At 49.5% G+C, this 25,897-nt stretch overlaps 2 protein-coding genes across 2 annotated transcripts; both read right to left on the reverse strand.

Moving 5' to 3' along the window:
* Window positions 1-90: 90 nt before the first annotated feature.
* B3GNT4 (UDP-GlcNAc:betaGal beta-1,3-N-acetylglucosaminyltransferase 4) lies at window positions 91-4,561 on the reverse strand. The gene is made up of 2 exons (XM_058531356.1): window positions 4,475-4,561; window positions 91-1,313 (listed from the first exon to the last, which is right to left on the reverse strand). The coding sequence occupies exon 2, from the start codon at window positions 1,303-1,305 to the stop codon at window positions 235-237; it is 1,071 nt and encodes a 356-aa protein (XP_058387339.1). The 5' UTR covers window positions 1,306-1,313; window positions 4,475-4,561; the 3' UTR covers window positions 91-234.
* Window positions 4,562-4,778: 217 nt separating this feature from the next.
* Window positions 4,779-25,603, reverse strand: LRRC43 (leucine rich repeat containing 43). Its single transcript, XM_058532268.1, has 12 exons — window positions 25,511-25,603; window positions 23,661-23,921; window positions 22,526-22,636; window positions 20,793-20,932; window positions 18,380-18,618; window positions 17,482-17,669; window positions 16,650-16,882; window positions 12,968-13,109; window positions 12,666-12,791; window positions 12,375-12,563; window positions 11,890-11,920; window positions 4,779-4,968 (listed from the first exon to the last, which is right to left on the reverse strand). The coding sequence occupies exons 1-12, from the start codon at window positions 25,601-25,603 to the stop codon at window positions 4,841-4,843; spliced, it is 1,881 nt and encodes a 626-aa protein (XP_058388251.1). The 3' UTR covers window positions 4,779-4,840.
* Window positions 25,604-25,897: the final 294 nt, after the last annotated feature.

The following is a 25,897-nucleotide window of genomic DNA, read 5'->3' on the forward strand; positions in this document are numbered from 1 at the left end:
GCCCCAAGGGGCTCCAGGAATCCCCCCATGGAGTTCTGGCAGCATTTGCTATACTTGGGCTCCCATTCAACACATGCTGGTACAAGTTAGCCAGGTTTCAGTGTTTTTAATCCAAGTCAGCAAGGTTTGGGAGGGGTTTACAAAAATCAAGTCAGCATTTCCTCTAGACCATCAAGGATCAAGCTTTAAGGTTCTCAGTTTCTCATCATGATAGGAAAATCAACACTGAGTCACTCAGCCCACCCCTCGGAGCTGGGACAAGGGGGCAGCTGCGCACTTGAGCTCCTCGTCTGTCACCAGTGCCCACATGGTCCACATCTCCAGGGGGCTGAGGCGGTGCACCAGGAGGAGCCCTTTGTACAGGCAGGGGTCCAGGGGGTCCAGGGGCCGTCGTATTCCAAATGTTTTGAAGCCAGCATGGTGCATGGGGCTCACTCCCAGCTTCCGCAGGCACATACCCACAAAGACGTCATCTATAGGGAAGAGTTCAGCCTGTTCCACGGCTGCATGGAGGCGCTGCACGGTGGCTCTGGACATGACATACCCCCCACCCCCGGCATAGGGCGGGTAGTGGCGGGCCCTGTACATGGAGGGTGGGATGAAGTATTTGACCTTGGTGTTCCTGTTGGGCAGGGCCTGGCGGATGACATCTCCTACCAGGAGGTCCTGGGCTGGGTCCCAGCCATCCAAGAACTCTAGCACATTGGGGACATGGACAAAGACATCGTCATCTCCCTTGAGCATGAAGTGGGCCTGGGGACAAGCAGCCGCCACCCAGCGCTGCAGGTGCAGCTCCTTGAGCGTCAGGTTGAAGAAGTCCTCAGCAAAGTCCCACTGTAGGATATCATCAAACTCCCGACTCTCATAGGCCAGCAGCTGGGCTGGGGGCACAGGGCCTGCCACCCCTAGGAGGAACACCAGCTTCAGCTGCCGGCCCCTAGCCCATTCCCCCGCCCGGCCCCATGTGCTGCGGATGGCCGCACGCTGTTCCACGTGGCCAGGCTGCGACTTGATGGCCAGGAGCAGAAAGGTGTCCTTGGCACAGCCCGAAGGCTCCAGCAAGACAGAGAAGTTGCGGCAGTGGCGATAGGTCAAGAAGAGGCGGTGACGGCCAGGCAGGGACAGGGAGGCATTAGCCACTGTGTGGTTGGGTGGACAGTGGCTGCGGCGGGGCCCTGGGGGAGCCCAGTAGGGCTGGCGGGCTGTGGGACCCCCTGCCGGCTTGGCCTCCTTCAGGAAGAGCAGGCAGCTCAGCAGCAGCACAGCCAGGCTGTACAGGACCAGCCAGCCCAGCCTGCGGAACATGGCGGTTCCTGCAAGGAGAGAGCTGTGTGAGCAGGCCCAGCCCGTCCCCTGCCAGCCGCCGCCTCCCTCGTCCCAAGAGCCACAGTTGCCCAAAACCCAGCTGCTAAGTCCCTGCTGGCCTTTGAGACTTCCTTTTATTCTTTCCGTGTGTCCTCCGGCTCTTTCCAGAGTCCCTCTCTCAGAGGACAGACTAGCACACCTGCTCCGCCAGCCCTCACCTGTGTTCTGCTGTCATCAGAGGGCTCTTGGGTCTACTTTTCTCCATCTTGCAGCCACTTTAAAACTGAGGCGCCACAAGTCTTTTCAGCATTTCCCAGGAAACTCAAGTACCTTAGGAGCATCAGTGAAACGGTGCAAAGCTAGCTTAGCTTCGGGTTCAATTCATTCTAAGCACGACATTCAGGGCTCTCGAGTCTAATGTCAAACCATTTCCAAAAAAATGTCTGGTCTGTTGGTGACGCCCTGTGCTGGGTGTCTCAGAGATGACAGCCCCAGGCACTGCCCTTAGGGAGTTTGCTCCTCCAGGGAGAGGAAAGTGCAGGGCAGCAGGTGGCGGCGGCCACCACAGAACACACCCTTCACATCTGCCTGAAGTGGCCTGGGTTTCCTGGAGAGCCACTTAAACAGGCTTTAGGAAAAAACCACACACAATAAGAGCAGGAAAGCTGGAGACTTGTACCAGGGACCGCTACCCTGCGGCCACCCCTCACTCGAGCCTCCCACTCATGAGTTCTGGTGTCCCTCAGTAAGTCTCCCAGCAATCCAGAGAGAAGGCCGGGAAACAGTAACTAGCAGAGTAACCTGCCCAAGGTCCAGAGTAGCCAAGCCAGGCCTCAGGCCCGTCCTCTTCGCCTCCCCTGCCATGTCGTCCTGGTCCAACAGGCCTTTACTTCTAACCAGTCCACCCTCGTTCCTGTGGTCCCTGACACCGCTACTGCAAAAGCATCTCTTCTAGCTGCTAGGGATGTGGTGGCAGGCAAGAGAGGCAGGGCCACTGCTCTCACAGAGAAGAGACAGGCCAAAAAACACTAGGACAAACTCCAGATAGGGCTGAGGAGAAATTAAAGCAGTGTAATGGAATAATACAAGGACAGGGAAGGTTATTTTAGCCTATGGTAGTTTAGAAAGCCCCCCTTGACATAGGACATTTAAGCAAGAACTGAATGAAGTAAGGGACCGAACCACATCAAGATCTGGGGAGAGGGGCCGGCCCCGTGGCTTAGCTGTTGAGTGCGCACACTCCACTACTGGCAGCCCGGGTTCGGATCCCAGGCGTGCACCGATGCACCGCTTCTCCGGCCATGCTGAGGCGGCGTCCCACGTGCAGCAATTAGAAGGATGTGCAGCTACGACATACAACTATCTACTGGGGCTTTGGGAAAAAAAAGAGGAGGATTGGCAATAGATGTTAGCTCAGGGCTGGTCTTCCTCAGCAAAAAGAGGAGGATTGGCATGGATGTTACCTCAGGGCTGATCTTCCTCAAAAAAAAGAAAAGATCTAGGGAGAGTGTGCCAGCAGGGGCGAGAGTTAAGTGCAGAGCTCCTGAAGCAGGAGTAGGAGTGACGTCTATGAGGACAGCAGGAGTGTAGCGTGGCTGGAGCATAGAGGGCAGGGAGCAAAGTGGCAGAGGGTGAAGCAGTAGCATGAGGAGACACACACGTCAGGGCCACGGTGAGGGCTTGGGGAAAGCCTGCATTTCATGGTAAATGCCACGGAGATCCACTGGAGGATTTAGAAGAGGCAGTAAAAGAATTCACGTTGTTTGAAAAGTCACTACTGGGCCGGCCCCGTGGCTTAGTGGTTAAGTGCGTGCGCTCCGCTGCTGGCGGCCCGGGTTTGGATCCCGGGCGCACACCAAAGCACGGCTTCTCCAGCCATGCTGAGGCCGCGTCCCACATACAGCAACTAGAAGGATGTGCAGCTATGACATACAACTATCTACTGGTGCTTTGGGGGAAAAAAATAAATAAAATAAAATAAATTTGAAAAGTCACTACTGCCGCTGCAGTAATGGAGTGTGATAATGGGTTAGGGAAGGGCAAGAATGGAAAGAGGAGATAAGCTAGAAAACTGCTGCATTAGTCAGGACCCAAGACGCAGCTGGGTCTAGGGTGGTGGCTGTAGAGCAGGTAAGAGCTAGATGGATTTCAGGTGTGGAAAATGGATTTCAGGTGTGGGAGATATGCCAGCTATGGGTGAGGGAGCCCCGGGGGGAATGGTGGTTCCATGTACTGAGAAAGGCACAAAGCAGGCAGTCTGGTCTTGTCTGCTGCGTTTCAGAGGCCCAGGCTGGGGTGCGCTGCAGACCCAATTACCCCTTTGCCCGCAGGCTCCTGCTGCAGGCACAGAAACCCCGCGGCCCTCCACTGCCAAACTAACAGCAGTTCCCCACGCAGTGACTGGGATCCAGCCCGCCCCCAAGCCTGGACCACGGTCCCCCTCTCAGGCCTTTCCTCCTCTCCCCACCCCACACACCTATTGTGAATCCTAATTCAGTACCTGCTAAGCCTATGTCTCCCCCCATACTGTGAGCCCCCAAAGCCTGGTTCTTAACCCGGCCTGGACCTCGGCGAGTGCACGACACTCTCTAAGTGGGTGCTGAGTCCTAAGGGTCTGCAATTGTCTCTGGGGTGACAGCTGCCTCGGGTCCCAACATACTACGACGAGGGAAAGGCCCAGATGCTGGTACATTTTTTCCACGCGACAGTCTCTAAAGGGCTGTTGTAGAGACCCAAAGAGCCGCGAGGTGGCCAGAGCCAAGACCAGGAGCCCCGCGGTGGACACTCCTCTCGGGCCTGAGCACAGCGAGCAGCACTGCTCATCGAGGCGTCCGGGGCAGGTGGCCCAGGCTGGCCCCTTCCACACTCCCGGCTCCAGGCATTCTGACCCCAGCGGGGCGAACAGAAGCTGGGCGGGAGCAGGTGACCGCCTGGCCCCGACGCTCCAGTGGGGGCGGGAGGCTGCCCAGCCGCTGGGCAGGGCGGGGACCATCCCGCCGCGGCCAGACTCAGAGTCTGCCGGGCGGGGGGCCGGGCGTCCTCGTGGCTGCCCCGTGGTGGCCACGGCCGCGCGCGGAGCGGGAGCCCGAGGGGTGCAAAGGCGGCCCCCTCCCAGCAGCGGGGCTCCACGCGCCCCAGGCCCGGCACGACCCGCCCCACGCGGACCTACCTGAGGCGCGACGCGGGTCCGGCACAAGCGCAAGGCACAGGCGAGGAGCTCGCGCAGCGGAGCAGAGACCCCGAGCGCCAGCTGCGAGCACCTCGCCCGGCTCCGGCAGTGGGCGGGGCCCGGCCGCGGCCCCTGCGCCCTGGCCACGCCCCCGCGCGGCCCACACGCACCGCCCACGGCCGCGGGGGCGGGGCTTCTGGGGGGCGGGCCCGGGGCCGCCGCGAGTCCCTCCCACCCGGGTCTTCACAGCGCCGCGCGCACCTGCCCGCGGAGAGGCTGCCCCCTCCCCGCAGCCCCCGCTCCAGACGCGCGGCGGCCGGACAGACGCGGAGCCGCGGTGGCCAGAACAGTCTTTAATCCCGTGCCCTACAGGGCGAGCGCCCGGAGCGCCTCCTCGGCCGAGCGGTACTGGTGCAGCTGGATCTGGACCTCCACCGTCAGGGGCTCGGGCTGGTAGTCGCCTTCGTACATTAAAACCGTAGATTTTTTATTTTCTGAGAAAATAAAAAACACGAGAATGTAAGTCCGCAGAGATGAACGGGCCGGTTCTCGGCCGCCTGGACGGGATCAGCGCACGTCCTCAAAATGCAAACCTGTCCTCCGTCCCAACGGGAGCGCGGTTTCAGAACCAGAGATTCGGCCCTCGGGTCTTAACCGTAATAAGGAATAAAATGAAAGCACATCTACCTGGATCATTTCACAAGTCGCAGTTGTTTGAGTTACAAGGTGAACTAGCTGCTTTTTTCTTGGAACATTCTTTTCACCTGAAAGAACACTGACAAACTATGGCTATTCAGACGTGAATATTTGGCAGATATTTCCTAAAAAACGAATAAAGTAAGCCTGGAATTTCAGGGAAAACTGAAGCATTTTGATAATTAAATTCATAACACTTGAGCTTTCAAGTAGAAGTTAGAATTTTGGAACATTGTATCTGCCACCATGAATTTAACAGTTTTCCAATACTCAAAAGACTTTTCTAATGATATGGGTGATGATATTAAAGAATGTGATTTTGGATAATGTATAATGAAATGGGTCAACAGTTGGAAGATCTGCATCACTCAGGGAACCAGTGTTTTGCAAATAACCAATGCCTGATGTTACAAATTGCGCATGGGTAAGATATCCATTCAAAATGCAATGTTAAAAAAATGCAATGTAGACCGATGGATTTTAACGCAACTAATTATGAAAAAATTCATCCATATAGATTCAGTTTTTACATTGTAACAACCTTTAAAAAACTATTGGTTGTCAAATTTGATGTAATACCAAAGAATATCCACATTTGAATGCCTATTAAAATACTCCCCTCTTTTCCAATTCCATGTCCATGTGAGGTTGGATTTTCTTTTTACACTTCAATCACAGCCACACATCACAAGAGATTGACTGTAGAAGCAGCTATGCAAATACAGCTGTCCTCAAGCCAGACATTAAAGAGATTTGCAAAAATGTAAAAAGAAAAAAAAAAATTTAAGATCATCTGAGGCTCCATCACAAATCATGTGTTCATATTTGTATGAGTCATGAAGTCCAGCGGTGTAAGTCCTTTGTGCTTTTTCAAAGTTGTTTTGACTCTTCTAGGTCATTTGAATTTCTATATAAACTTTAAAACAGCTTGCTGATTTCTACAAAAAAGAATCCCTCCAGGAATACAATTGAGAGTTGAATCTGTAGATCAATTTGAGGGAAATGGACATCTTAACAATATTGAATGTCCTGATCCATGTACATAGTATCTCTTTCCACTTATGTAGATCTTTGATTTCTCTCAGCAACGTTTTGTAGTTTTCAGTATAGAGGACTGTCCACATCCTTTGTCAGATTTACCCCTATTTCATATTTTCAATGCTATCGTAAATGGTATTGTTTTAAAATTTCAGTATCTGATTGTTTATTGCTAGTATGGAAATAACAATTAGTTTTTGAATACTGACCCTGTATCCTACAACCCTGTTAAACTCACTTATTAGTTTTAGAAGCTTTTCTAATATAGGCATTTAATGTTATAAATTTCTCTCTAAATTCTGCTTTAGTTATAGCCTACTGATTTTAGTATTTTGTATTTTCATTTTCATTCAATTCAAAATACTTTCTAATTTCCCTTTTCTTTCTTTTTTTCCCTTTCTTCTTTGACCCATGGGCTATTTAGAAGTGTGTTATTTAGTTTCCAAAAATTTGGGGATTTTACAGATATCTTTCTGTTACTGATTTCTAATTTAATTCTACTGTGGTCATAGAGGATATTTTGAATGATTTGAATTCTTTTAAACTTATTGAGACTTGTTTTAAGACCCAGATTATGGAATATCTTGGTTCTGTGTGCACTTAAAGAATGTGTATTCTCATGTTATTGGGTGGAGTGCTCCACAGATGTCAGTTAACTCAAGCTGATTGGCAGTGTGGTTCAAATATTCTACTTCTTCCCTGATTTTCTGTCTACTTGTTCTTTCAATTACTTAGGGAGGTATGTTGAAATCTCTGAATATAATTTTGGATTTGTCTATTTCTCCATGAACTTCTATCAGTTTTTTTTCCATGTATTTTGAAGCTCAAGTATTAGATACATACATGCTTAGGATTGTTACATCCTCCTGATGAATTGACTCCTTTATTATTATGAAATGACCCTTTTTATCCCTGGTAATAGTCTTTGCTCTGAAATCTACTTTGTCTGATATTAATACAGTCACTCTCATTTTCTTTTGATTAGTGTTAGCATAAATATCTTTTTCTATCTTTTTATTTTTAATTTTTTGTATCTTTATTTATTTTTTTTATAATTTTATTTATTTATTTTTCCCCCAAAGCCCCAGTAGATAGTAGTATGTCATAGTTGCACATCCTTCTAGTTGCTGTATGTGGGACGCGGCCTCAGCATGGCCGGAGAAGCGGTGAGTCGGTGCACACCCGGGATCCGAACCCGGGCTGCCAGCAGTGGAGCGCACGCACTTAACCGCTAAGCCATGGGGCCAGCCCTAATTTTTTGTATCTTTATATTTCAAATGTGTTTCTGGTAGGCAGCATATAGTTGGGTCTTATATTTTTATCCAATCTGATCATCTCTGCCTTTTAACTGGCTGTTTAGACCATTTACATTTAATGTGATTATTGATATGATTGGGTCCAAGGCTACTATCTTGTTACTTGTTTTCTACTTATCCCATATGTTATTTGTTTCTCTTTTTTCCACCTTCTTTTAGGTTAACTGAATATTTTTGTGTGTGTGTGAGAAAGATCAGCCCTGACCTAACATCAGTTGCCAATCCTCCTCTTTTTGCTGAGGAAGATTGGCCCTGAGCTAACATCCGTGCCCATCTTCCTCTACTTCATACGGGACACTGCCACAGCATGGCTTGACAAGTGGTGTGCCGGTGTGCGCCTGGGATCCGAACCTGCAAACCCAAGGCTGCCGAAGCAGAGTGCATGCACTTAACCACTTGCACCACCGGGCCAGCCCCTAACTGAATATTTTTATGATTCCTATTTTCTCTCCTTTGTTGGCTTATTAGCTATCACTCTTTTTGTGTCATTTTAGTGGTTGTTTTAGAATTTACAATAAATATCTTTAACTTATCACAGTCTAGCTTCAAGTGATATTATACCACTTCACATATAGTTTAAGAACCTTACTATGACATACTTCCATTTCTCTCCTTACCCCCAACCCTAGCCTTTGTGCTATTATCATATACTTTACTTCTACATATGTTATAAAGTTATTTTTTGCATTAAGAAATCAACTATCATTTAAAGATTTTTTTGTGTGTGTGAGGAAGATCAGCCCTGAACTAACATCCATGCCAATCCTCCTCTTTTTGCTGAGGAAGACTGGCCCTGGGCTAACATCTGTGCCCATCTTCCTCCACTTTATATGGGACGCCGCCACAGCATGGCCTGACAAGCAGTGTGTCGGTGCACGCCCGGGATCTGAACCTGGGTCGCCAGCAGCGGAGTGCGTGCACTTAACTGCTACACCACGGGGCTGGCCCAAAGATTTTAAATGATAAGAGTATATTTACCCACAGTTACCATTTCCAGGGCTCTTGATGTCTTTGTGCAGATCCAGATTTCCATCTGGTATTATTTTTTTTCTGCTTAAAGGACTTCTTTTAACATTGCTTGTGGTAGAGGTATGCTGGTGATGCATTCTTTCAGCATTTGTATGTCTGGAAAAGTGTTCACTTCACCTTTGCTTTTGAAAGATATTTTTGTTGGGTAAAGAATTTTAAATTGATAGTTATTTTTCTCTGATGTTTCTAAGATGTTCTTCCACTGCCTTCTAGTTTGCAGTTTTTTCTGACAGTAAATATGCTATTATCTTTGTCTGTACCTAATGTGTCTTTTTTTCCTCTGGCTGCTTTAAAAGTTTTCTCTTTATCACTGATTTAGGCATTTCTCTTATTATCTAGCTTGGTTTAGTTTTCTTCACATTTCTTGTGTTTAGGATTCATTGAACTTTTTGGATCTGTGTGTTTACAGTTTCCATCTAATTTGGAAATGTTTCAGCACTTATTTCTTCAGATATTCTTTCTGCCCTCCCCACTCTCCTTTGGGGACTCCAACTGCATGGACATTAGCTCCTTTGAATTTGTCTCCAAAATTCACTGATACTCTATTTTTTTTTTCTGGCCATTTTTCTCTCTGAGTGTAATTCGGGATTGTTTCTACTACTTCAAGTTGACTAATCTTTTCTTCTGCATTCTCAAAGCTGCCATTAATCCCATTGAGTGTATTTTTCATGTAACATTGTAGTTTTCATCTCTAAAAGTTTGATTTCTTTTATCTTCCATGTTGCTAGATAACATAGTCAGTCTTTCCTCTAGCTTTTTGAATATATGGAATTTAATTTTAATAACTGCTTTAAGGTCCTTGTCTACTAATTCTATCATACATGTCATTTTTGAGTCGATTATTATTGATAAATTCTCCTTGTTATATATTACATTTTCTTGCTTTTTTGCGTGCCTGGTAGTCTTTTTATTGGATGACAGACATTGTGAGTTTTATCTTGGGCACCGGCTATTTTTGTATTTCTATCAATATCCTCGAGTTTTGTTCTAGGACACAGTTAAGTTGGACACTTTCAGGTCTTGCTTTCTCTTCCTGCTCAAAATCTGTATTGTTCCCCAGGGCACTGTGCTCAACCTTTTTCTCTTCTCTGTCAACATAAGCTCACGTATTTTCATAGCTTTGAACACCACCGATAAGCTGATTCATTCATTTAATCAATGTCTGTTGATGGCCTACTATGCTGGGGGCTGGGGGATTGTGTGACTTTAAATAATACAGGCACGGCCCCTGCCCTCCTGTAGCTTCAGTGCAGTGGACAAGATAAATATTAAACAAACAATTACACAGATTCACATCTATACAGTTACCATTGTGCTATACAGGAAAACACAGGATACTATGAAGAAAACAAGTGGGCCTACCCTAGTCCAGAGGACCAGCTTCCCTGAAGAAGGGCCGCTGAAGCTGAGATCTGACAGATGAAGAAGTCGCTGAGCGAACGGGGTGGCAAGGGCAAAGTCAATATTCTAAGCAGACCTCTTGGGACCTTGTAGGCCATGGAAATTTGGATTTTGTGATGTGGCCAGCAGGAAGTCACAGAAGAATTTTCAGCAGGGGAGTCACTCAACCAGATCTGCAAACAAGATTGGCCTGGCTACTGCAGGGGGCACTGATGGAAAGAGCGGCTGGGTGGTAGGGAGGAAGTGTAGACCACCTGCAGTGGTCTGGGTGAAGAACTAGGTGGTCTGACTGGTGGTGGCAAAGGAGATGGAGACAGAGAAGTGGAGTAAACTCCACAGCCCTGGGTGACAACGGGCGCTGAGGGAAAGGCTTCTTGGATGCTCCACATGCTTCAACTTCACATACACAAAACTGAGTTCATTTCCCCCCAGAGCAGCTTCTCAGCCTGTGTTCCCCATTCGCAGGCCCAAGGCTGAATCCTTCCTGCTTCCCGTGAGTCACCGGGCTCTGCCTGTTTCACCTCCCTAGTAACTCTCAGATCCATCCCCTCCACACCATTTCTGCCACCAATGTCTAAGCCCAGGCCTCATCATTTCTTGTCTTATACTTTTTTTTAGGTGAATATTTTTTCATTGAGATAAAATTCAACATTTTAACCATTTTAAAATCTATAGTTCAGTGGTTTTTAGCATATTCACAGTGTTATACAACCATCACTGCTATCTAATTCCGGAACATTTTTATCATCCCAAATGGAAACCCCAGACCCAATAAGCAGTCACTTCTCAATCTCCCCCTTCCCCAGGCCCTGACAATCACTAATCTGCTTTCTGTCTCTACGGATTTGCCTGTTCTGGACATTTCATATAAATGGGATTGTACAGTATGTGTCCTTTTGTATCTGGCTTCTTTCCATTAGCATGATATTTTCCAGATTCATCCACAGTGTAGCAGGTGTCAGTCCTTCACTCCTTTTTGTGACTAAATAACATCCCATTGTATAGATGGACCATTCATCCGTTGATGGCCTTTTGGGCTGTCTCCACTTTCTGGCTATCGTGCATAGTGCTGCTGTGACCTGCCTTGTACTTCTGCAGCAGTCTCCCAGCTGGTCTCCCTGTCTCCCATCTCTCCCTCCAAGCCAGAGAGTTCTATCTAAAACTTAAATCTAAATCTTACCTATTTCAGACACTTCAGTGGCTGCCCATTGCCCATAAAACAAGTCCAGGCTCTTCAGACTGCAAATAAGGGCTAATGACCCGAAGCAGGAGCCAAATGACCTCTGAGCCAGAAGGACCCTGGGCCAGTCCCAACTCTGAACCCCCTGTTCCTCCTCATCCTGGCTCCTACCCCAGAATGCCTTTCCTGCACATAGCATAACCTGCAGCAAGCTGCTCTTGTCTCAGGGTTGCAAAGACACTGAGTGTGGTCCTTGGGGTGGACATGGCCTTCCCACGGGCCAGGAGATACGATTCTCCATCTGCTAATTCCTTTGGTCCCAAGTCAGGCTGATCCCTCAGCAGGTCCTGCTATGGTGTGAATGTTTGTGCCCCCCTAAAATTCAAATATTGAAATCCTAACCCCCAAAGGTGATGGTATTAGGAGGTGGGGCTTTGGGAGGTGATTAAGTCATGAGGGCAGAACCCTCATGAATGGGATTAGTGCCCTTATAAAGAGGGTCCAAAGAGACCCATCACCCCTTCCACCACATGAGGACGCAGCAAGAAGGCGCCAGCTGTGAACCAGGAACAGGACCCTTACCTGACGCTGCCGGCACCTTAGTCTTGGACTTCCCAGTCTCCAGAACTTTGAGAAATAAACGTCTTTGTTTATAAGCCACCTGATCTGTGGTATTCTGTCACAGCAGCCCAGATGGACTAAGATAGGTCCTCAGTAAACATTCCCGGCTCTCAGTTACCATCTTTGGCTCTTACCTTTTTTAGCTTTCTTATTCTTCTTTGAGTCCTGAGAGAAAGAACCACAAAATAAGATGCTCGCTGGAGAGGGGGGATGCTGGGGAAGGCGGGATGCAGAATCTGGTGCCATCTGTGGGCAGCTCCCACCCCCGCCAGGGCGTCTCCTGGTCCAGGAAGGCAGGGCAGGGTCTCCTAGGGAAGAGGGGCCTGACCTGCCCACTTGCCTGGCCCCTCACACCTGAGAAGGCTGCTCCACATGCCAGGACCCCGCAGATCCGGGAGCCCCGCACCCTTGCCGCGTGACCTAGGGAGAGGCCCTCCTTCTCGCTGGCCCTCCTGTGCCCTGGGGCCCCGCCATTGCTGGGGCTTCTGGAGGGGTTTGGGGGGCTCAGAGCCCCTCATCCCACAGCCCGCCTCCCCCTCCCTCCCACCACTTGGCCCCACGGCCCTTCCTTGCCCAGCACTGGTTCTGTGGGGAGGGGTTGGCAGGGGCCCTGCTGTACCCTGAGAAACGTCAGCCTGTCGGATTCCAAGGTGCGGATCAGCCCGAAGTTGCACACAGTGGACACAAGTGGCTCCCCGACGAGCAGCGGCTCCAGGACCACCATGCCGCTGCCCAGCACCCGCAGGATGGGCGGGTCCTGGAGGAGCTCCTTAGGAAGCTCTTTCTTCTTCTTGGACCCCTTCTGTACCTGTGGGGAGAGGCCAGGAGGGTGGACAGGGCCAGGTAGGAACCCTGGCTGGAGTGCCCATTGCCACCGCCCAAGGTGGCACCAGATGGTGCTGGGTGGTACCTTAACTGCCTCTTTCTCTCCTTTTCCATCTCTTCCCTTCTTGTATTTCTTGTCCTTCTCTCCTTTTCCTTTCTTGGCAGACAAGGAACTGTCGATGGGAGGCGGCCCCTCAGGCCAGGAGAGAATCTAAGGGACAGCAAGCGGCCTCAAGTGAACAGAGGGCCAGTTGGGGTTGGCTGAGATCTTTCTGCAAAGGCACTGAGACCAGCCAACAAGGGAGCAGGGCTACAGATGCCCTGACAGAAAACCAGAACAGAGGGGAAGGGGGGCATAGTGCCGACCATGGTGAATTCCAGCCCTACCTTCTCCTCCACGATGGTCACTGTGGTTCCCGCCAGCAGGAAGGCCTTGAGTGGCACCAGGTCCTTGAGGGTGTGCTGCATCTCGTAGTTGCAGGGGATGGCGTCTGCCCAGGGCTTGCGGACGGTGCTGAAGAGAACTGTCCTTGGGGAGGGAGATGAAGAGGTGGGTGCCATCACCCAGAGGGCTGTGGCTGGGACCAGGGACAAGGCTGTGAGGGCCCTTTGAGAAGACATGCACAGCGTGGGGCCTGGCACCATCAGGAGGGTGGGGCTGAAAGGCGGGAGGGATATGGGCACAGAGGAAAAAGCAAAGCCGTAAATGCCCGGTGGAGACTTCCCCTGGGGCACACTGTGCACTGAACAGTGATGGAAACCAACCAAACACGAATCAAAAGTTTTTAAAAATTTCAGCAAAGTAGTAGTAAAAGAGTGAATCATTTCAAATTTCCTGAATTGTTAGAAAGTGATATTCTAGTGCCAATCAAAATTGTCTTTGGATGTCACAGGGCTTGACAAACTGAGTGTGGAAATTCACCTGGAAGAGAAAGCAGGAATTCCAAAGAATACACTTAAAAGAGAAGGACAGGGACTCAAACAGATATCTGGACACCAACGTTCCCAGCAGCATTAGTCACAATAGCCAAAAGGTGGAAACAACCCAAGTGTCTACCGATGGGTGAACAAAGTGTGGGATAACCACACAATGGAACATTAGTCAGCCTTAAAAAGAAATGAAATTGGGGCCGGCCCAGTGGTGTAGTGGTTAGGTTCATGTGCTCTGCTTTGGCGGCCTGGGGTTTATAGGTTTGGATCCTGGGCCTGGACCTACCCTATGCACCACTCATCAAGCCATGCTGTGGTGGCATCCCACATACAAAATAGAGGAAGATTGGCATGGATGTTAGCTCAGGGACAATCTTCCTCACCAAACAAAAAGGAATGAAATTGTGACACATGCTACAACATGGATGAACTCTGAAGACATTATGCTAAGTGAAATAAGCCAGATACAAAACAACAAATATTGTATGATTCCACTTATGTGAGGTACTTAAGAGTAGTCAAAATCGTAGAGACAGAAAGTAGAATGGTGGGTGCCAGGGGCTGGGGAGAAGGTGGATGGGGAGTTAGTGTTTAATGGGGACACAGTTTCAGTTTGGGAAGATGAAAAAGTTCTGGAGATGGATGGTGGTGACAGTTGCATAACAATATGAATGTACTTAATGCCACTGAACTGTACACTTAAAAATGGTTAAAATGGGAAATTTTATGTTATGTATATTTTACCACAATAAAAAAAAAGATGAAGATGTTGTAAACTGTGAACTCCAGGAGTGTGATATGGCATTATTCATTTTCATATACTACCTAATACCTAGTCTAGTTTCTGGCACCCCAAAACAGGTATTTTATGAATGAATAAATTCATTCATAAATGAATAAATAAGTTATTTATGCCACCAGATTTTTAAAGCATATTGGAAAGTAAAAATTCTCAAAATTGTAAGATACTGGGTCAAAACCAGAAACAATGGCCCCAGCCTAGAATTCAGAATCCAGAATTAGACTGATAGTCATATCAGAACGTAATGTGTGACCACAGTTGAGAAGTAGTGTAACATATATTGTTTTAACAACTGGATCACAGCATGAGGGAGAATTAATAATATACTATAACAAATATGAAATATGTCTGAGTTAAACATTAATAAAAATTAGAAGAAAATAGGATAAAATACTTATTCCAGCACTGAGATGGGAAAAAATTTTCCCTCAAAGAAAAGGAGAGTGCAATAAAAGATAAACTTATGGACTGAAATATAACAGAAGTTAAGCCCAATAACATAATGGTGTCAGCCCAGGGCTTGCAAACTGTGTAAATTAAATGTGCAAAAACATGTAAAAGGGAAACATAAAAATGAAGAAAACATACTTGACAATAATAACTGATTAAAAAAATTAGTGCTACAGACAGAGAGAATCTGAGATAGAATGTGAGTAACCCTACTTTCTAGGTTAAGGAAATTTCATAACCTCCTGAATTTAAAAATGCCTGCAAAAAACCCTGGTGATAGAATATTGCGTACAAATACATGAAGGATAACACTCAAAAATCTACTAGAGAGTGATGAAGGAGTTGACACCTTCTATCTTCAGACCATCATCTTCCTAAAACGTAAATCTGACTTTGGTCCTCTCCTCTGCTTAAAGTTTTTTTAATAGTTTCCACTCAGGAGAAAACAGGCTTTCTCTCTACCTACCTTTCCAGCCCTCTTTCTTTCCAATTCCCACCTTCCTCCATATTCAAGTTCTCGCAGCTGTTTGCTTCTAAGTCTGTGTGCCCGTCGTGAGGGCACAGGTGTTGCCCTCTCTGTCCCCTAACGAGGCACGTCCCACACATGGTGTATTGTCATAACCGTTTATGTCCCTCTTGAGATGGGCAAACGCCCCAATAGAACAGACCATTTTCTATCTTGTTTGTTGTGTGTTACCCTGATACCCAGAATCATGCCCACTGAGAGTAATTAATTCTCTGGGAGGAGTTAGATGGATGGAGGAGAGGAAATTTTGTTTTCTAATTTACATAATTTTTAAAGTGGTAGAATTATTTGTGGCTCTTGCTTTTTTGTTAATCTTTCCAAAAATTAAAACAACAGCAACAAAAGTGTCATGGGCTGTGTTTAACCTAGAACCTGGCGCAGAATTGGCTGGTTCCATCGCTGTCTTCTGTCCAGCAGCAGGGACACCTGTTCCCTTTGTTTCGTCACCAGTGGGAATGTCGGCACTGGGTGTGGGCGGCTTCAGCTCCCCCAGACTCTCAACAAGCCTGTGTCGCTTACTTTTAGTCGAGGTTTTAAATAATTTTTTAAAAATAATTCTATTAGCACATTTTAAGAGAAGCTAGCTTCCCAAATTCCTTGAGGGCATCAGCAGCAAAGTCTGCGTGAGATGAAAGTTGAGCTAACTAGAACTCAGTCACACATTTTGTTGTCTGTACTCTGGTCATCAGAAAGAGTGAAATAACAACAAAAGCTGAAAGCGAGTATTTCGGGAAAAAAAATCAAAACTCAATGTCTTGAAATTAGTGTAAAACAGTTAATAGAGTTTCAATAATAAATGAGAACTGACTCTAAGTTCTTGTAAAATTCTTCATTATCAAAAAAGACTCTTGATCAAATAAGACAGAATGTGTGGTACATATGAAGGCCGTGGAATAGACTAGATTGGACTTCTTAAGGCAAGAAAGAACCTAGTACTCAGATTGGAAGATCCATACCACATGTTAGATGTTAGAATACTTCTGGATGAATTAAAAAATTAAACTGAAGGTTTTCAACCCTAAGAGCTGAAATGCAAAGGCTGTCCATTTATTATCTCTCTGTTGACTAAAGAAATGCAGTCATTCAGAAAACCTTGGCCTTTCAGGGAAAAGAGATTGAGCTGCACTTTGAGCGGAAGGTGAGGACTTTAGGAAAGAAGGGGAACACTTAACCCAAACACACCCGCGTAGCTAACGGCCTGGAGGGTCCAGCTACCGAGAGAGCGCGGCCTCAGCCGTTCAGAGTGGGCTCCAGGGAACTCTCGGCTATCGGGACCAGAAGGGGGAGGAGGCAGGTGGGTCTGGGCTCGCTGTGACCCTGGTGACCCCAGGCCCTGCTCCCACCCGGGTCTCCATCCTTACCCTGGGGATGGGCAGAGCCGGGGATCTATAAGCGGCCGCAACTTGGCCAACTCTTCTGCGGAGTCTATCAACCTTGGCAAAGGCGCCGACCCGCCGGAGACCAGGGACTCCTCCAACTCTCCCGACTGGGACTGGGTCGTCAGCCCAGACTCCAGCGAGTCTTCAGCCTCTTCGATGACTTCTTCAGGGAACTCTTCGCCTAATCGTTCCAGGCTGGGAGAGGGCTTGACGATCTGCCAGAGAAGACACAGAAACTCATCCGGGGCTGCTCTCTTCCGAGTTCCCATCTGATGCAACGTGATTGTGTGTGAATAGACATCAGTGTTTGGATGAAGTGGAAGATAAGCAAACACATGAACTTAGGAGGCAGAAGTTTAAAAAAAAAATGCCAGTCATTTCTTGAGCGGTCTATGTTAGACTAAAAACAGTAACAATAACAACTTCCACGTGAGATGGTGGTTGCCCATACATCTCCTGGTTGGATGACATCCTCGGGTTTTCTTTGATGGGAAGGAGAAGCGAGGTGTAGGGGAGCTGGAGAATGGGGCTGGGAGCATCAGCCTAGACGTGAAATTCTGGGCTGCTCCCTTGTTAGGCTGTTTGCTCCTATTACAAGCGGGACCCAAGGGGCGAGCACAGTTGAGAATTACTCCAGCTGCAAGGAAGGGGCTGAGCAGAAGCCAGTTTCCTGCTCGGAGTAGGATATGAATCAGAAAGATCCATGTGAAAGGTTTTCCTGGGCCCCAAGAAGCTATTCTGCCTGTGCAGGAGACCCTGTGGACCCAACAGCAGAGCCCCCCCTATTCTCAGGAACAGCCCAAGGGGCACACACCTCAGCCAGCACGCCACCATATTCACTTCCTTCACCCTCTTCATCTTCCACAAAATGGTAGGTCACGTAGTAGCTGTAGGTGATAAAAGGGCCCTGGGGCCCTGGTTCCGGGTCCAAGACAGAGGTGTCCGGGACCCCTCTGACATTTCCAATAGTCACCACGAACTGTGCCTCACGTGCCAAGAGATCTGCGGGGGGTGAGCAGGAGTGAGGAGAGCCACGGGACGGAAGTTGGCAGACAGACACAAGAGAGGACAAGGCGAGCACAGCTCCCTGCACTCTCTCCTCCGTGCAGGGCGGAGCCTCAGAGTTTGCAGACTTGGCTTCATATCCCAGTTCTGCCAAGTTCAAGCAGTGATTCTGGGTAAGTCTCCTTTTGGTACAAAGATACCCCGTATGCTGGTAAGACATCCCTCTTAAGCCTTGTTTTCCTGATCTGTATAATGGGAATGATAGTAGCTGCTTTGCAGGATGGTTACAGATCAAGAAGATATGTTACCCTAGCACATGCCTGGCACCCAGCAGGGGTAGCTATTGTTATCCGTGTCTGATCACCCTGACCTTGAGGAGGCTCTGGTGCAGCTTGCGGCGTGGGCCACAAGGGGGTGATCTCAATCCACCGTGGAAGTAAAGAAACTGATGTAAAAAATGTTTCCCATTTGCCTCTGAAGGGAGGGGACCGCGATGGTCCCGGCCTCCCTACCACCTCTGTCCCCAAATCCCAACCACAGGGATCAAAATCTGGGAGAGCACTCTGACCAAGAAGGTGAGCTCCAGCTGACTAGCAGTGTTGCAGGGACAGACGGGCACACGCCCCTAGTAGGGTGGTGGGCGGGCAAGCAGCGGCTCAGAGTGTCAGATGCCAGCCCCTCCCCACCGTGCACAACAGCACTCTCACCCCCACTGTGGCTGAGCCCCCGGAACAGGTGCTTCTCACTGGGAGACACGGTGATGTCGTCTAGCACGCAGAGCCGGGACAGGCTGTCGATGGTGAGGCCCCGGTAGTAGGGCACCAGGGCCAGCGGGTTCCCCTGCAGCACCAGCAGCCGCAGGTGTTGGAGGGTGCTGAGGCTGGCGATCATGCTCTGCAGGTCCGTCAGGTTGTTGAAGCCCAGGTCCAGAGAGACGAGGTTGGGCCTAGAAGGCGAGCAGGACCGTCCAGGAGTCAAGAGGCCAGGTGAGCAAAGGGTTGGGGACAGGGAGCTGTGGTCTTGCCCTGCCCAGCATCCCCCAGCACCCCGTGTCCAGGACAGATGGGAGGCCTGATGCTGAGTGTGGGATGGGAAACTGCCCATCCTTGACTCACGCGCCTTGTGCTGCCCTTGACCCACGTTGACCCCGTGTCGGGAAGGACCTCCTGGTTCTACTGCCCCCCTCTCTCCGTGACACTGCTATCCTCACTATGGTGCAGAGATGGCCCTCGTCACATCCTGCCTCCACCTGACTTCTATTTATATAGATCTTCTTTTCTCGGTTAAACATCTTGGTATCTCCTGTAGAGGCTGATACAGTCTTGTGCATCTAGAAGGTCCTCAACAAAGGCTGACAGACTGGCAAGAAAGACAGAGGGAAGCCACTGCGGGGAGGGGCAGTGGGTGGGGAAGGAGAGGTGGGTAGATATGGAGACCTGGGAAGAGGTCGCCTGAGGCTTGAGGGGTCTAGAACCTGGAGGACACTTTCCAGAGCTGAGCACACATATGACCACAGGAAGCCATTTGGTTCATTTCTTGGAGCACTCAGCTGAAGAACATGCCAGTGAGGACAAAGGAGGCGTCCGCCATCCCAGCCTGGTGAAGAAGGCCAGGAAGGGGGCAGGGCGGTTTCCCTGCACAGACTAGAAAGCAAACTGATTTCAGCTCTGAGAACAGAGGCAAGAAAACACAAGGGGACACTTCAACAGCACAGTCTTCCACAATCACACCTGACAGTCTCCCACTGATTGAACTCAGGTGCTTCACCGCCCCTGCCTCCCTCCTTTCATGGGCCATGCTGCCCGTGACATTGGCCAGATAGTCAATGGGAAACATATGAGAAGAATGCTTTGTGGAAACCAGCACACAGACTTTACCCCAAATCAGCCAAGATCAGAAACATCAGCAAAATTGATTCACAAGAAGTGTACCCTCCTTTTAATTTCAAACCAGTGAAAGATGGAGGTTTCACATATACGTTTTTATGAAATCCACACTGGGCATTAAACGTGTTGCCTTATGGTAAGGATGTTTTCCAAATCAAAAATCAGAACACTTGGTACTTGGTCCACAGCACGAGTGTGAAACCAGCTGTCACAGGAAGTCCAAAGTGTCTTCTCCTTCTGTGCTACATTCCGACAGCTATGGTCTATGAAGAAAGGAGTCCTGAATCGTACACAGCCAAGACTGTCGAGGCAGCCTGGCCAAGAGCAGGAGAGGGGCGAGGAAGAAGGAAATTATGGTTGGAGACAGGGACCTTCCAAGAGCATACATGGTCAGGTCACCCAAGAGAGCATTCCCAGGTTACCTGGGGAAGCGGGGAAGCAATGCTGACCTTCGCCTTCTGCCCCTTTGGGCTGTGAAGAAGGTGAACAATGATAAGCCCACGGCAGCGCTATCCAGGACGCTGAAACCCTGGGAATCTTCCCAGCATGCTCTGAGAAGCCTTCCTGGCCCTGCTTCCTCCGATGGCCTTTCACAGGTGGTCTGATCCCCTCTTACTTCTCAGATCCAGGGTGTTCAGTTTCCCACCGCTCACCCACCAAGAAGACCAACTCAGACATCAATAACTGAGAGGTGACTATTCTGCACAACCTCAAATGCACACTGAATTTTCAATCACAATGGAACATCCAGATTCCACCGAGAGCTGTCTGCAGGGCAGCGGTTCTCAACTGGGGGCAGTTTTGCCCCCCAGTGGACATTTGGCACCTTGGAGACATTTTTGGTTGTCATAATTGGTGTGGGGTGGGTGATACTGGCATCTAGTGGGTAGAGGCCAGGGATGCTGCTCAACATCCTACAGTGCACGGGACCACCCCACAAGGAAGAATCATCTGGCCCAAACATCACCAGTGCCTAAGTTGAGAAACCCACTCAGAAGCATGGCCTCGAAGCAAAAGGTCTGACTCACTCCCACTACCTCTTGGTAACCCCCACTGGGCTTCAGTGGGATTTTTTATTGGGTCAGAGAAATAAATCCTAGGTCTGGAGTTGGCCACCAACCAGGAGTTATTATAGAAAAGAGTAAAGCTGTGATCTTCAAGCCACCAGGTTAGAATCACCCAAATCTAACGCTTCATCCTTCCTCTCTCTTCCCATTTGGGGATCCTGAGTTACCAGTGATCCGCAGTGACGTGTAGACTTTCCAAGGGGCCCAGAAGTTTGTTGTGACCTAACCCCAAGTGCTGGAGCCCCGGGGGTGGGCGGGCGCACAGACACTCCACGCTGGTGACCTCGTTGCCGTAGAGCTCCAAGACCTGCGACAGGAGCAGAAGGACAGTGTCCGTGAGCCCAGGCAAACTGAGTCCACTCCCTTCCTTCCGCCTGGGATGCTGAGGAGAGGAATTACGAATCACTCATGCCACGCCTCCCTGCAACTAGCTGGATTCCCTTTTAAAAATCTGGGGGGCTGGCCCCGTGGTGCAGTGGTTAAGCGTGGCACGCTCTGCTTCAGCGGCCGGGGTTCATGGGTTTGGATCCCGGGTGCAGACCTACACCACTCGTCAGCCATGCTGTGGTGGTGACCCACATACAAAATAGAGGAAGATTGGCAACAGATGTTAGCTCAGAGTGAATCTTCCTCAGCAATCAATCAATCAATAAAAATTAAAATCTGGGAAGAAAATATTCCTGCAGCAGGTGTTGGAATGTTTCTTTTCCTTTTGTGGAGGAAACTTTAAAATTTGGATGGGAGGTGATATTGGAGAGGGTGGGAGGGGACATGTATAGCATTTTGGCAACTTCTCAACTGTGGCAATACGTCTCTGGGAAAGCCAAAGGGGCCCTGGATGGAACAAGGAATAAACCCAAAGATAACAGCTAGCTCTTGTCTTTCTCCTCCAAGGCCTTGCCTGTTTTTTTCTTGAGCATGGCACTGAGCCATATTTCTGAGTACCTTCTGCCACTAAATCTACTAATCTCAGCATTTAATTTAAAATTGAGACCATTTTGACATGCTCAGCTGAAGACTCATAATAAAGCCTGGCCTACCTTTTCTGAAACAATTTTTTATTGTGGTAAAATATATATAACATAATTTGTCATTTTAGCCTTTGTGTGTGTGTGAGGAAGATCAGCCCTGAGCTAACATCCATGCCAATCCTCCTCTTTTTGCTGAGGAAGACTGGCCCTCAGCTAACAACTTCCTCCACTTTATGTGGGACGCCGCCACAGCATGGCCTGACAAGCAGCATGTCGGTGCGCACCCGGGATCCATTTTTAAGTGTACAATTCAGGGGCATTAAGTACATTCACATCGTTGTACAACCATCATCATTAGCCACCTCCAAAATTTTTCATCACCCCAAACAGAAACTCTGTACCCATTAAGCAACAAACCCCCATTACCTTCCCCACTGCCCCTCATAACCTCTAATCTATTTTTTGTCTCTGTGGATTTGCCTCTTCTAGATATTTAATGTAAGTGAAATCATCTAACATGTGGCCTTTTGTGTCTGGCCTCTTTCATTCAGCAAAATATTTTCAAGGTTCATCCATGTTGTAGCTGGATCATTCCTTTTTATGACTAAATAATATTCCACTGTATGGATAGACATGTTTATCCATTCATCTGTTGATGGACACTTGGGTTGTCTCCACCTTTTGGCTATTGTGAATAGTGCTGCTGTGAACATTGGCATATCAGAATCTGAGTCCCTGCATTCAATTCATTTGGGCATATACCTAGGAATAGAATTGCTGGGTCTCATGGAAATCTACTTTGTGAGGAATCTGGTCTACCTCTCAAAAGCGTGGGGCTGGCTCTTAGCACACCGCTGCAATGGCCAAACTTTCTGTGTGTGGGGCAGGGCCTCTGGGCAGTGCTGGCTCACAGACCTGGGCTCCTTTACCTTGAGAGTTGGAGGCAGATTGACGGCATCGATCTCCTTGATTCGATTAGCACTCAGTACCAACTCTTCAAGCTTGGTAAATTTCAGGAGGTCTTTATCCACCAGGCTCACCTAGAAGGGAAGGAGAGGAAGCTAAGAGCTCTAGTGGGCAAGGCAGCATTGGAGCAGAAGCCAAGTCTCATCCATCTTCAGAGAGTTACACCCGCCCCCCCATCCCCTTTCCTCTCCTGGAAGCCTTTCCTGCATCGTGCTGCCAGGATCCAGTGCCTTGATCATTGCAGCGACCTCGCACCTCTTCAACCCTCACCCCTCCTTTGACTGTAGGTGTTGTACAACCTCCAGCTCAGCGTCCTGTGTCCCTTGTTGGACTGTGAGCTCCCGAGGGCAGGAATCCCGTTTTCTTTGCTGTCTACCCCAGAGCCACAGTGAACTCTAAGCCTTTATGTTTACACACAGCAGGGTCAGACCAGAAGCCTCAGGAGCCTATCCACGAATCCTCAGTTCCCTGTGGCCTCAAAGACATTAGAGGCCCTTCCTGGCTGGGCTTTCTTCTCTAGGGTGACCGATTGTGCCAACTCGCCCAGGATTGAGGGGTTCCCAGGCCATGAAACTCTCAGTGCTAACACCGGGAAAATCCCAGGCAAACTGGCATGAGTTGCTCCCCCTCCCCATCCCCTGTGTAAAATCAGTTTCTCTGGGAAAGGAGAAGCAGGCTCAAGAAGGCTAAGACCAAGTTCCCAGGCAATTTTTGGGCTCTGTTACTGATATAAGCAAAGAAGGCTTTTTAGTACCAGAAATTAATATAGTACTCTGTCAACCCTCCAGCCCGTGGCCCCCCCAGTTTAAATTAAGCAAAATCAATATGGACACCATGAAAGGTCTCTACTAGAACCCAGGAGGGCCAATTGCAGGTGCACCAGAAATCAGCTGTAGAAGATACACAGTGCACTCCCTCCCAGGGTGAAGGAAGAAGACACATAACAAAGAATAAGTGGGCAGCTGGCCCTGCTTGGCGGACAGGCTGGCGAGATGAATTAGACAGAGGGCAGAGCCACCTCCCTACCCCCCTCCCCCTTAACGTCTAGGTCTCACCACTAAGTACAGTAAGGGGAATGGCCTCCCTCCCAGCACTCACCTGCTTGTCCACCACCCGCAGGGACTTGAAGTAAGAGTAGAAGAAGGAGTCTTTCAGCATCAGTGGATTCTGGATGGCCAGTTCTCTCAGAAAACGGTCCTCTGCACTGGAGCCTTCTAGCAGAGCCCAGGGTGAGTCGGGGCTGCGGACCAGGTCCAGCAGAGCCTCCACCGTCTCCTCCCTGGGGCTCACAGCCTCCTCCTCTCTGGGCATCAGCTCCCTCCATGTTCGCCAAGTTCGAGGAAGGAAGCGCGACTTATTCTGCAGTAGTGGAGGTGGAGAATTTCTCTAGTTATGACTCAGCCCTCTCAAGGCTTTGAAACTCCCCAAATAAAACATTATAAAATAGGAAGATCAAGGATAAAGAGTTTAGAAATTTAGACAATGAGTAATCGATACTTTTGACTGATTATTGGCCATGGACATAACTACAGATGTGGGAAGATATAAAATAATAAAAAGGTCCATTTCTGCCTTTACGAGTTTACTCTCCACCTGGGAACCTTGAAGATGCAAGTAAAAGTGATTAAACATTTAATGCAAAATTTATGTACTAGAAGCCAGAAGGCGCAAAAGGCAATCTGTGGGATGTAACTGATCAAGGAAAGGTGTTTGAAGAAGAGGTGGCAAGGCTGGAAAGGTAAATTCAGATCCTTTAGATGCCATAAGTGGAAGATGAAAGAATTTGTCCCAGAGTTGACTTTCTCCCACCCCTTCCTCTAGGAGACTCTTGAGAGACCTCTATGAAACCCTAAAGCTCAGCACAATGCCAGGCACACAGTAGGTGCTCAATTGACATTTGTTGATTAAACAAATGAATTAGTTGGTGTCTCAGTTTTATCCTCTGTGACAATGGGAACACTGACTTCCCTTTAGCTCCTGAGGACTGTTTGGGACCCCAGCTTCCCACGGAGTCCACGGGAACCATTCAGGACCCTCAAGATACTCCAGCGCCCACTTGAGGAGCCCGGGTTCTTAACGTCACGCTCCTCCTCACCACCACATGCACCCAGCTGATGATGACGGCGCCTCTGGCCACAGCACAGTGGGGTCCTAACTGCAGACACTGCCCTCAGGATGAGTGTACACATCAAAGTACGATGGAAAGGGATCTTCTCGGGCAGCAAAATCCCATTTTTCTTCTTCAAGGTGTCACAACTATGCCCCATGCATAGGGCATTTCGTTCTGCCTCCCCATAGCCCTGGAAGGGGGTTGGGCGCAGACGCACCTGCTCTAGCCTTCCTGGGCCACGACTCGCTCACCAGGGAGAAAGCTTTAGAAAGGAAGGGTCTCTGGCCTCAGAGACAAGGAGACAGGAACGAAAGGTGGAAGCCACTTCCCCCCGGGCCCACCCGCCTCTATAGCGTCAGAACAGGGCCTGCTCAGCACCATCCCCCACACACGGCTTGGGGCTCTCGTTATGTGCTCTGGGGCTCTTGAATGGTGAGAAGCTCTTCGCCCAGAAGAAAGCTTTCCACCCCAAAAGGGGACTGGTGTCTTTAAGATAGCGAGAGGCCCTGCCCCAGGTCAGCTAGATGTGCTCAGGATGGGGTCTCTGCCCTCCACCTGGGGTCAGCGCCCACAGTCCCAGGTGGGGGCCTATTCGATCCACCCCTGCAGTGTCCCACCCTTAGCCCAGGTCAAGCCGCTCCCTAACCCCCCAGATCTAAACCTCCCCTCAGGGTCTCCAGATCAGCCAACTCCCGGGGCTGGCGGCCCCCTCAGCCCTCGGACTAACCCCAACCCGGCCCCGCTCTCAGTCCCTAAGCCCTGGCCTGGCCCCTGGTCCGTCCCCTCCGGCCCCCAGACCCCCGAGTCCCTCCGCCGCCGCCCCCGCCGGCGCCCGCACCCAGCTGCCCGTGCCGCACGGGAACTCCTGCAGACACAGCTGCCGCAGGTGCTCGCGGACCGCGGCGCTCACGCTCCGGGTGGGCGCCTCCATGCCTGGGCACGCCGTTGCTAGGCAACCACCGGGACGCGCGCGCCTGGGCCGGGCACGTGCCCGAGGCGACTGGCCGCGCGGCGGCGGCGGGGGCGCTCCCGGAAGCCAGGACTTCCCGGCGCGTGCGAACTTTTCCCGCGGGAGTCCGAGACCCCGACTCAGCCCCAAACGACCTGGGTTTTCTCTTTTGACCTCATCTGCCCTCGCAGCTGTAAAACGGGGCTAATAGTACCTTTCCCTTCACAGCCTAGGGGTTATAACTGCGCTAGCTCCCCGCAGGTATTCAGCGCTTCC

The sequence above is a fragment of the Diceros bicornis genome, chromosome 35, assembly GCF_020826845.1.
Source record: "Diceros bicornis minor isolate mBicDic1 chromosome 35, mDicBic1.mat.cur, whole genome shotgun sequence".
NCBI classification, from domain to species: domain Eukaryota; kingdom Metazoa; phylum Chordata; class Mammalia; order Perissodactyla; family Rhinocerotidae; genus Diceros; species Diceros bicornis.

What these genes read in the sequence shown, in the direction of transcription:
- B3GNT4 (XM_058531356.1), bottom strand. Translation starts at nt 1,305, where the DNA reads ATGTTCCGCAGGCTGGGCTGGCTGGTCCTGTACAGCCTGGCTGTGCTG.
- LRRC43 (XM_058532268.1), bottom strand. Translation starts at nt 25,603, where the DNA reads ATGGAGGCGCCCACCCGGAGCGTGAGCGCCGCGGTCCGCGAGCACCTG. An exon ending in TGCGGGTGGTGGACAAGCAG is followed by an intron (nt 22,637 to 23,660) that starts GTGAGTGCTGGG and finishes CTTCCCTTCTAG; the next exon opens with GTGAGCCTGGTGGATAAAGA. An exon ending in TGACCATCGTGGAGGAGAAG is followed by an intron (nt 12,792 to 12,967) that starts GTAGGGCTGGAA and finishes GCTGTCCCTTAG; the next exon opens with ATTCTCTCCTGGCCTGAGGG.